Genomic DNA, 12,152 nt, shown 5'->3' on the forward strand with positions numbered 1-12,152 from the left:
GCCGACCGAAGGACAGTCCATCACATCCCGAACGTACTGACTCCTGCGCCGTCACGGCCATTCACACTGTCAGACTGCCCTATATGTATGTCTGTACATCGTTTGGTACTTACTTGCTGTTGCCCCTATAGAAGTCTGTGCTGCGTCAGTGACTACCTCCCGCTCCTGCTGATTGCGTCATTGTTGATTATACGTTTACTTAATTCATGATGCTTACTAGTCCGTTTGTCTGTAGAACCAGTTCCTGCCCCACGTCCGTTTGCTCCTATTGACTACTGGCTGCGAACTGCGTATAATCCAATTGTCGCAATCGTCTTGTGAGATCCATAACCGTCCGGATCTTACAACTTGGTGTCAATGGGGATGATAATTCCTGGTTCGCCGCAGAGTTCCTGATCAGCTGAGTAAAGGATAGACATAAAGGAAACTACTCACAAAGTTGCTGAATTCTCCTCATCAGCCCACTACCGGTTTCGCCCTTCTTGGGACTCATCAGGTAGGCGCAGTCCCCGAGTTTCCGTCAACTTTATGTTCTGCTTGAAGCCAACTTGGACCGTTTTCGAGAAATAAACTCATTCGCGATTCAATTTGGTTTTCACGAGAGACCCAACTGAATCTCTCGTTTATGGTATTCCTTTATGAAAATATACTCCGAATACCGCGCCAACTGAAACATGAGGCGACCTGTGTGCAGCACATTCAGTTATAGAATATCATAAACGAGAGATTCAGTTGAGTCTCTCGTGAAAACCAAGTTGATTTGCACATGAGTGTATTTCTCGAAGGAATAGACATGTTCTTCCCATGTCACCCACTGGTAACCGGACCTTTTCAGTTTTAGTGCATGGGTTCAGGCTAGCAAACAGAGTTTGGTGCCTGTGCAGAACAAACGTAAGCTCCACCGTGGGCACTTGCAGTGATCACATGATTTGCAGACTGTAGGTCAATGCACGCTACGGAAGCATCAAGGCAGCTTGGATGATCCTAAGAGACCTTTTCGTGCCCTAATCCAAAGGTATCGTGTATCTGTTGTGCAATTAAATTGAATAGCGAAAACGTGGATCTGGACTCACGTACCTGTGGTACGTTATCACTGCATATTTACATAAGAAATTTCGGTGACCGTTGTGCGATTAAAACGCGTTTGAGAAAGACGTGTTCCGGATGTAAATGCACCAGGAAAAATGGGTAATGAGTACACCCAAACTATCGTCCGGACCAATCGGTATCGTGTCAAAATGCGAATATTTGGTGATTCACTCGTTTTGGTATCCCAGGTAGTGAAGGGGACAGGTGTGAGGTTTTCGTGCACTTACCTAACCTTTATGAGAACTCCACTAATAACCCACACTCGTGCTGTGACCCCTGGGTTTCATGGGGATTTCAGCTTGGCAAGCGCTGATAGGAAATTGTCATTAGACGGACGGAGGGACGGTACAAGACAGTATAATGTAGTGATGTGCCCGAACCACTTACTTTCCCGAAATGGCAGATGTGGTCCACACGGGGACGTGCTTAATTCCCAAAGAAGTCAAGAGCTTTTCTAGTGGGTATTCATTGAGTCCAACAACAAAAAACCCGAAAAATTTCAAGGCAGTACGTTATATAAGTTCAGGGTAGCCAAACAGCCACAGATGTCTGGCTATGCACAAAGACTATTATTTAGATTGCCAGTGTGAACAGTTTCGGCAAAGTTTGACAAAGCGGTAATGTGTGGCAACGCATGATGTTGAAGGGCGACGCGGAATCTGCAGCGTGAAATGTCAACATGTTGGTTCAGTGATGACGGTGGAAACTTCCTGTCTGCAACAAATATTGGGCTGCAGCCTGAAGCGTGGTTCTGCACCAAGGGTGAGAGAAGAGACATTTGTCAGATTCGACGGTGTGCCTTGCTCCGTGGCTACATGGGATTTCAATTATAAAATGTAAGCTAGGCTTCTCTTTCCATCCATGGCTTCGGCTGATTACATGTGATCCTGCCACGCTGTTTTTCAACACTACGGATAAACGCATGATACTTCGGGACATTAGGTTGTCTCCTGTCACTATCGTCTGCATGGCTGTTTTAACACTCACTTTGCTGTGTCGCACGATGGCCTGCAGTGCGAAGCCCTTCTATTCCAGACTAATGATCAATACCATCCAATCTGCAGATTCTAAGTGCCAGAGTGTGTGGTGTTCCCGAGACTTTACACTAGTACTTCAACGAACTTAAACAGGATCAAGTGGGATTTCAATAGACGCTGCGTTTAACTGACTCGTCCCCTCTGTGTAGGTGACGCAAATAATAGAGTGAACGGTATTCATATAAACTCAGGTATTTATACGTTACCACTGACCGAAGTATCATCTATGTATCGCTTGTAGCAGAACAACTTCGCCACATACTTCATTGCAATCACGCAGACTTTTGAAAAAACCGCACATTGCTGACTTCTCATCATTACTCCGTCATTATGTCGATTTGGAAAACTCATAGCTTAAATGTTTTGTATGTTGGAGCAACGGAGTCTCTATCAGCCCCCGCAGGCTGTGAGCTAAAATTCTTCGACTCAACCATTCCATATAAGTGGTCATTGGTTTCATACGAAGGAGCACTGGCAAAAGAGGGTTGTAAATCAGGCAAAAAACACTCTTTTTCCCAATTTTAGGGAAGGCATATATTTCAGGTGTATAACCGCCGATTGGCCTTAATTGGAGATGGCCTTTTTCGTTAATTCACCTATGCCAAGAAGCAAGTCGGGCTGATGATACGCACCTTCCTCTAGAGGTGCAACAGGTTCTTTCTTATCAGCTGAGCTTCTGTCCTGTAAATGAAGCCAATCTGCCGTGTGCATCTCGCGAAACACCGAAAGGTTTTTGGAACTTATTCTATAATTAATAAATACACTTGTCTGCATACAAATTTCGCCTTTACAGGAGACTCACTTGGATCCCGGATGAATCTCTTGTTTGAGATACTCTTCTCCGACCACTGGTTCGAAAATCTTGATGTGGTTATCAGCTGACAATTAATACTTTCTTTTTTGAAAACCGTGTTTTACCTATTAAATTACCGGAGCTACTCAAGAATGCTTCGGATACTCTTGTGCCTTATGGCATTAACTTCTTGAAACCCGATGATAAAACCTCCAGAACTTGCGGCGACCACGGTGAGTAAAATGCCGAAGCATTAGATGCTCACTAGCAAAGAGCCCGTAGGCAAAATTTGACGGTTTGACGTAGACATTTTTGTTTCCCGCGTCGATATAAAAGAGCTTATCCACAAGCACCTCCGCACATGCGTTCAAGGTAGCTGACGTTTGGATGCCGAGGTTTCACCCTTTTCCCTCAACAACTTTGGCCGTTGTTGAATTGATTGACTGCTTGAGTGTTTAATCGAAAGCTGCTTTTTCTATCCTGGATGCTTGGAAGCCCCGCTAGTACAACTTTGGTGGGGTATGAGGGTTCCAACAACACAGTGGGTTGACTGAACGAAGGTCGGCGGGTGGATTATGCATGCAAAAAGGTTTGTACGAGGCTAGGCATAAAATCACGTCAAATAGCCTCACCAGCACTTCCGCGGAAGCCATAAAACGAGTACTTTTAAAGACTAAGGCACACTTACGATGCCACGACATGCCAAAACCTGGGTGGTATGTTTTTTCTGGAGAAGTTCCTGTCTTAGATCTACTATTGGGTTGAAATATATTTCTCTCAGTGACCAGCCATCAAAGTACAGGAAGTTGGGAACTTTCAGGTAAACCAGACAAATTAGCAATGGTACGGTTTCCTAATTTGGGGCGGATTTGAATTTAGGTTTGCAGCACGTCACTAAAGCCAGTCTTCCAGTGGTAGATGTTTTTAAACCACCTCCAACGTTGAAGATTGTCACACTCCGAGTAATGCCGACTCATAAGCCTGCTCACACTATACGCAAGACACTAGAAATAGTACATATAGAAGGGTTACGCTGTCGGATAGTAGGTTTGATTTTGTTATTTTTCAACGCAAAATTCTTTTCGTGAGCATAACTTCGCCGTCTTTGTTCTCCTGGTTACACTAGAAAAAAGGTTGGCATGGCTGGGGGCGTGAACAATCCGTAAGTTTATTCAGCTGGAATTCTCCGATGTGACAGGGTAGAGCCCGTTTTGAATCTTAGGCACCTGAAATCCGACCTAGGCGACTGCTTCATATCCAATAGCTGTGGTGTTCAAATAATGTGGATGATAAAAAAACTTAGGTAGGTGACCGTTCCTAGTAAAGCAACAGGTACGGTTCCACAGCCCCTTAATGCACTGTGCTTGGTCAGCGTAAGGTCAGCAGGGATCCGCCGTCTCAAATTCTGAGTTCTTTGTACCGTTGCTCCTGAGATTTTGGTGAGCTGTTGTAGTTGGAGAAAATATTTTAAAGTGATAGTTCAATGCATCATTAATCACGTTCTATCTGAAGTCTAGCCTCCATCTTTGGCCCTCTTAAAGGTACTAAACTGTTATTCATCGGATAGCATCAACAATTAACGTCCTATTCGCGGTTTATTCCATTGAATCGCTGATGCCCCCCTAGTCCACCTGCATTTTGAATGTTTTCATTCTTTGCGATCTGAGGTGTGTTTGACGCCATCGGAGTAGCTCCAACGTTATGCGGATTTACTTCAAAACGAGCAGCTCATAATAGATGTCTACAAAATGATCGTCGTGACATTACTGCTGGCTATGACTGAATTGAAAAGCATCATGAAGCAAAGCGTTTTACACGTCCAAAACAACCATTGATCTAGTTTCCTACTCTCTTTCGGTGACTAGCCACAGGCCAAAGCTGTAGGTGCCATTTTGCGATTGGGAGCAAGATGGATCAAGTGGTTAGAGCGCGAATTTACTTACTGAAAGGTCCGCGGCGCGGCTCGATCCGGACCTCTGCCTCTCAATGTCCTCTGTCTAGGCTTGGACAACCTGGCTGTATACCAGCCCTCATGCTTCCTTCGGGTAGCATGGCAGCTAGGCACCAAAAGGGTGTTACAGCTAATCGTCATTTTGCGAGCAATCTTTTTGGAAAGCTTTTGGACTGGTAAAACTGGAGAGGAGAGTAGGTACATAGTGCGGTCCCATTAGAACTGCTAGCAAGTTCGCGGTACGGTCAAAAAAGCCCACATATTTTTAATGCTTATGCGTTGAAAAAGCCCACAGTTTTTCATCAACTCTTTGAGTTGCATACAACGCGCCAATAGTTTTGCAAAAAGTGAAGTCGTGCCTGTGGGAAACCTCTTTCATGTTGCGCAGACTGCTTATTGTGTACGCATATATCCATAAACTTTGATTCAGAGTTCGATATGCTTCCCTCTTCTAAGACAAACAAACGCATTTAGGACAGGCGTTAAATGCTCGCATAAATTGGCAAACTACTTATGCGCCTAAAGAGCTACCAGAGAACGATCATCATACACTTTTGACCCATTTGAGCGCACTAGCCGCGCTATCTCAGGTTGTTAACTATATCGCGCACAGCGAGGTGCGTGCTAAATGCAAAGTCAATCCTTCAGATTCAAGAAGGAAATGCCAGTGCGTCGGGAGAACAACCGCCCCAAATAACTGAACATCACAGTGACTGAAAACCAATTAACGCCTGCGCACCACAACTGCTATTCGGCTCGTAACACACGATACCGATAGCTCACTCAATCGGTTTGACGAAGCTAGCTGACAGTCCGCAACATCGTACCCTCAATTTCTACCCTTTGATACATGGTCCCAAGGCAATTCAGGTAGTTCCGCCGCTACCAAAGTTCAGGTGTGTGAAATGGACAGAAAGAACACAACAGCAGTAAGGCAGAGGTCGGATGCCGAGTCGGGAGATCACCAGCGCCATCGACGATTGACTCGGAAAAATACTACGTTAAAGTCGAAGCGCAAGTCAGACACCATGCGCAGCAGATTGTGACCCCACAATTGAATCATGTTGTATGGAGTACCAGGCAACCATGGTAACACTTCGAAGTAGAGAGCACGGTCAGTACCGTCTGCATCAGACCCAACTGAGTATGCTTACTGATTCTACGATGGACAAACACCCGATGACAGTTCACCGGTAAGTTCCCTACAATCTGGGAAACAAACCCATTATTATTATGAAATCAAAGCAGCGGACGCAAACACCGCGTGCAGTATCGCAGGTATCTGGAGGTGAACCGCTCGGGTTACGGCCCAACCGACGGCACGCCCTNTGAAACCAACCCAGCGGACGCAAACCCCGCGTGCATTATCGCAGGTATCTGGAGGTGACCCGCTCGGGTTACGGCCCAACCGACGGCACGCCCTCATTGGTCCAACTACCAACCAATCAAGATCAAAAGCTTGGGTCTCGGCATCTCTTGCCCCCCGTGATGCCTCCGGCGTGACCTTGAGGAACAGTCCGTGGAAATCCTATCAACGCCGTTGTATTAATTTTCCTTTGTCTACATAATGGGATGTTCCAAGCTACCATTCCGTTTGACATGTCGCAGTGGGTCGAATATGATTTTCAGCGGCGACATAATAAAAGAAACAACGTTTGCTAGGCGCAACATGATGGCCTAGGTCATTTTGAATGAGAGTCGAAGGCTTTCAAGGACGAACGACGCAGTTCGGAAGAGTGTTGTTAACGTGCTGTCCTCGCCAAACGATTGACCGGCGTTCTTACCCAGTTCAAATCGCAGCCCAACTGATCTTTCAAGGCCTGCTGGTCACAGTACAAGGTGCCACTAAGTCCATAAGGAACGGGCGCATGAGAGTTAAAAGTAAGCATTATTAGTTCGTACTCTGAAATGAATTTGTAGGTAAACCAAACGGAAGCATTTGTGACGCCGTTCATTCGAAAACTGACATGCACAGAAACAATCAAGCCAACATGAGAACCAAAATGTTGCGCGCTTCCCGGTGAGCATCCCTCTCTGAATATCACGTAGGGAGTCTCAAGTTGAGCTCGGGTTATTTAGTTAATCCTTTTGAACTCTGTCTCCGGAGGTGAAAGCGGCGAAAGAAAATTAGTTACCCCTACGCTAGCTATGGGTCCCTGTGGCTGAATTCTACAGAAGGACGCAAACGATCTTCCCAGAACTATTTTGCCCAAGCTGTTGATGTTTTTGCAGCTAACAAGGTTGCTTGCTCAGTGACTGCCCCCTGTGAGTGGTCTATTGGGACGTGCAAACTTTCGAGGTCACCAAATACGGTGAATCGAAAAATCACCGGTCGTTGTCATTTTGAATCACACTTCAGCACATGAGAACAGGAATGCGGTGATATTTTTGCAGAAGAATACCTACGAACTTCCTGCGGTATTCGAAATAACCTCAACAGTAAATATTTAAATATGGATACCTAGATTTTTCATGGACCCGTTACATAAACACAGAATGCAGAATCATGACCGATAGGTTTTTTGAGTTACCAAAGGCCTGAGACTGGTTGTGGCTACAAGTTCACCGTATGGATAATCGTGAAAGCACATAACAATAGTCCTGAAAGACACAGAGTGGTATTTGATCAGTAGGAGACGGGGTATCTGGAAGAGATGCACGTGGGCGTCTCACCTGCTGAATGCTCATCCTTCAAGTGATGTTAGAGTTTCGCACAGGAGTACCTGATATTTTACCCTGTCCACGTGAGACAAGATGACAAACATGGTGTAGTGTTTCCAGACAGATTCCGCCGCTAGGGCATGAGCAAGGGGCTGTAACAAATGCTACCCTCAAATCTAGTTGCTCTGAATAATCGTTTTTGGATAACGAAACGCCCTGTTATCTCAGGGATGTTTGTTTTTATGACACGTGAATAAGAAGAAATTCCGAATCACGCGCACCGGACAAATAGATACAAATCAAACACAAGTGTCCAACAATGGCGTGAGATTTTCGCAGCTAGGCAAATTTGGGTGTAAGCTCTTACCCAGGTCGGTCTTCCAAAAACTGCGGCAACGCACCAATATTTTTTCGACATTGGAATGCTGATTTAATAAGTCCAAAAATGCTAATTCAACCTATCTAGATGGAGAAATCCTCCAAGAGGATCGAATTTACTCCTACCTGAATATTTGGTAAGCTAAATTAGTTTTTGGGTTGCCCAAAAATTGTGGGTGACTTAACTGTAATTTATGCGATGTTTCGATATTGCTGGCAGGCACTTTGACACAATCTTGAGGCCCAAAGAATTCCTAAGTGTACGGCGTACCCAGGCGTACTTTGCGTGCGCTCCCGCAACTTATCTTGAGTTCGGAACACTGCCTACTTTAGTACGTATGATCGAAAAGCATGACATTTCTACCCCTAAATGTTACGCCAACTGTGAAACGAATACCTGCAGCCTGAGTACAAAAAGGAGCAGGCATGCAAATTTCAGCTATATTTCACTTAAAAACGAAAAACTTAATCAGACAATGGAGGCTGGGCATAATCACGTAGGTTGAATCCAAATTGCACGGTCTCTGGAAACGTTGTCTGGTTGCTGCTCGGATAACAAAACTGCCCAAACATACGTCGGGGGAGCCAAAATAACTTTTGCGCCAGCAGCAGGTTAACAAAACTGAAATTGCAGTAAGCGTGTTAGACCTTCTTTAATGGAAGGTTGTAGACGATCAAAAATGCATCAACAAACTTCGAAACTGCTCAATTTTCCCTAGGGAGCTCGTCGACCCTTAAGAATCAGGCCTAAATAAACTGTTTGCGTGTTGTTACTTGCAGTTACTCCACGATAATTTTACATCCATATATCCGGCCACCCGACTCAGGTTTAACTGTAACTGTTTCCTATCTCGCATCTCATTGAGATACTCGTCCTCTGTTTATTGTATTCGGCTAGTCTTCTAGCAGCGGGCACCACAGATATCAATTGAAGAGAGCTTTTCTTATTTATGACTACCCATCCAGGGTTTGTGTGAGGGAGAGAGAACTGAAGGTCTGGGGTGTACATGTGTGTGCCTACTTGGCATATTTGGTTTCTAACTATAAAAATGGAAACTTTGAACGGCTTGCCAATCTTCTAAATATCTCCGGACGTGCATGGTTTTTTGGCTCGTTCTTTTAAGTACCCACCCGGATGAAGTCGATTTCGCACTCCCAAACCCCAATAGTCCTTTACGTCGGCGGTGTGACAATGACGTATTTTTGGATACTCTATGCCATTATTGCTACGGGGGGTTGGAGGAAACTCCTTCGCTGTGGGGTTATTTATTACAAGCTATTTGACGATAAAGTGAACATCTCATATGTACCTTGTTTTTTAGAAGCTGAACATCCTTGCGCGTCTTCTTGAACATTCATGGATATTCATTGACTGTAAGTGAACTCTGTGAAGCCGTTCCACGATTCCCGCAATGAACCCCACCTTCCGTTAGACACAACGTGGAAGTAAGAGAGAACCACATGCGTCTCACATGCCTCATCAGTAGTAGCCACCGTCACACGAGGAGCATCAACAAAATTAAAATGGATGGCGTAATGGACATGGTCCAAGTTTACGGTGAGGGCAAAAACTGCTTACGTACTCGGAACTGATTTCAAAACTTGAGTAAGAGAGACCACATGCGTCTCACATGCCTCATCAGTAGTAGCCACCGTCACACGAGGAGCATCAACAAAATTAAAATGGATGGCGTAATGGACATGGTCCAAGTTTACGGTGAGGGCAAAAACTGCTTACGTACTCGGAACTGATTTCAAAACTTGGGCATCTGTCCTAGGAAGCAAGTGACTACAATTACCACCAGTATTTTGATGTCCTTCTAATCAATTTTTCCACCAAATCTAGCCGCTAAATATATTAGTCCGATCCAAAAGCTTACCGGTTAAAAGCGCACCGTCTTAGGATATCACTTGCAAACTCATGGAGGCGGTCATCAAGTAGCCCACTCAAAAACCGCGAACAACGCCGCCTTGGCCTCCCAAGCCAAGCAAGAAAGCACAGAGATCTGGCTTCCGAGAAAGACCCAAAGTTCCAAAAAAGCTGCTATTCTGACATTTCTCGTCGTGGCAGAAGGTGAAAATGTCCATCTTCTCCTCAACATTGGGGAACGGAGAAAAAGTTAGGCATGTCCCAACTGTTCCCGCCGCAATGAAATCCCCTCTCTCAACCCTCCACACACCCAAATTTCGTCCCACGTTATCACGTTCGTCGGTCTTCTTTATCCTGTAAAAGTTTTCTTGGGGTAGGCTCGTAGGCATTCTCCTGGCACGATTGAACTCACAGTGGGATCCGTAGGAACCGCGCGTCCATCTTCCCGCATTCATGCTACATTGAATTATCCCATTGATTCATCGCCAATAAAGGACCATCTTCCTCTTCACCTAAAAATTGAGTATAAATGGGCTCTGAATAATCTTGGACCAGCATATTACCAGTCTACCTTACATGGGTTCAGAAAACGGGCCATTATTCTATCCATTCAAAAGCTATCTCTATTGGCCTGCTACCGTTCTCCCGGCGCGAGTTCCCTTCCATGTGCTACTGTTGGACTAATACACCCCACTAGTTCGGCGAAATCATCGCCGATGAGAACAAGTAGTAGGTTGATCACATTATTTATAGTAGCAGTAGTAGTGGTAGGTGGTATCATTTACTATTTATCATTTATTATTCACGATATGCCCTTGCCGCAGCTTCCACAGACGGGCCGCAGTTGTGACTTGCACACCAACACCTTCCAACGAACTAACGACAGCCGCCGCCTCTGGGACAAGACAAGCCATCTCCCGATTGATCTCTGTGCATACATCTAACAGACCATTAAGATGTAGCGGTAGGTGGTTCATTTACTATTTATCATTTATTATTCACGATATGCCCTTGCCGCAGCTTCCACAGACGGGCCGCAGTTGTGACTTGCACACCAACACCTTCCAACGAACTAACGACAGCCGCCGCCTCTGGGACAAGACAAGCCATCTCCCGATTGATCTCTGTGCATACATCTAACAGACCATTAAGATGTAGCTTCAGTTTACAGTTGTCAACCGGGAAAACCACGAAAACCCGGACGCCCCCCACTTCGAAGCGGTGTTGATTCCCCCGTGAATCATCAATTAACAGAAGTAATTTTACTTGTGTTCTGACTGCTCCGTGACTTGCTCAACCCAGGAAGATCGTCATGCACTAATGTACTTTCTTTCATGCACTGCTGCCTGTTCGGGCATCTCATCCGACCTATCAGTCCATTTATACACAATCGCATAGGTCTCCACATTTTGCAATTTTAACTCCTGATGGAGGCTGCGTACTTGGTTCATATCGAGTCGTACCGCGGTGCCCCAGAAAATTCTCTTCTTCATAGTAGACTTATCTTAAAAAACTTCTTACATCTGATATGTCCACAATTTTGCCTCACTCTGTCAGTCTGGCTGTGGATAACCTCATCTGTTCTCCTCTTCCTGAATGGTCGTTTCACAAAGCTGTTGTCAAGCATCGAACGCTATCTCCTGATGACCGCTTACGCCAACACCGCGACGGCATTTATTTACTAGATATGTTTTAAAATCTATATCTGTCTCCCAGATGCCGTATGTACCCACGAGTAACTTTAGGCAAACGTACCGCCTGTCCAAGTGTTCTCTGCACAATGGCACTGTCTCTGATGTCCATGGATACAATTTCCATTTAGCCCCATAAGAATCTAAATCTGGATATTCTCCTGACGGTTTTCATCCGCAGGATTTTTTTACTGTTTGCCCATATGGATAATAAGTCTGATATACCTGAACTGTGTTCTTAACCGAAAAAAGAAATCATTATATCCCCATTATTCGAGTAGAGAAACAGCACACCCTCGTGGTTATATCCTCCAGGATTCTATGCAAACTGAATAAAGTCGTTCAGGTTCAATTTATCTAGGATGCAAAGATCTCCAGAGCCCAGCAAAGTTCATAAATTTGATGCTTAGATGGTCGGGGAGCCATGAGGTGGAACATTTGGGGCAGCAGTACACATTAATTTCACCCAGTCTTTGAGGTCGTGTGCACAAAGGATGAGCCTGAAAAATAGTGGAAGACCATCGAGACCAGAAAATGGATTATTTTCCGGGGTGGAGCCCCGAAATTGGAGCTAATTCAGAAATTGTTGATTTGAAAGCCTAACGTTCAGATCGAGCTCACGTTAAGTACATTGACCCTGGCAGTGTGGGCGGTATTTCACTCAGACTAGGAGAACGCAGCT

General features: G+C 45.1%; 1 protein-coding gene across 1 annotated transcript; it reads right to left on the reverse strand.

The window, feature by feature from the left end:
* Positions 1–265: 265 nt before the first annotated feature.
* On the reverse strand, positions 266–10,234 carry T265_00044 (hypothetical protein; the record flags this gene model as incomplete). The annotated part of the gene is made up of 3 exons (XM_009163701.1): positions 266–400; positions 6,655–6,773; positions 10,090–10,234. 3 exons carry the CDS (start codon positions 10,232–10,234, stop codon positions 266–268), a joined length of 399 nt encoding a protein of 132 aa, XP_009161965.1.
* Between the last annotated feature and the right edge of the window lie 1,918 nt (positions 10,235–12,152).

Source organism: Opisthorchis viverrini, assembly GCF_000715545.1.
Source record: "Opisthorchis viverrini unplaced genomic scaffold opera_v5_1, whole genome shotgun sequence".
NCBI classification, from domain to species: Eukaryota; Metazoa; Platyhelminthes; class Trematoda; order Opisthorchiida; family Opisthorchiidae; genus Opisthorchis; species Opisthorchis viverrini.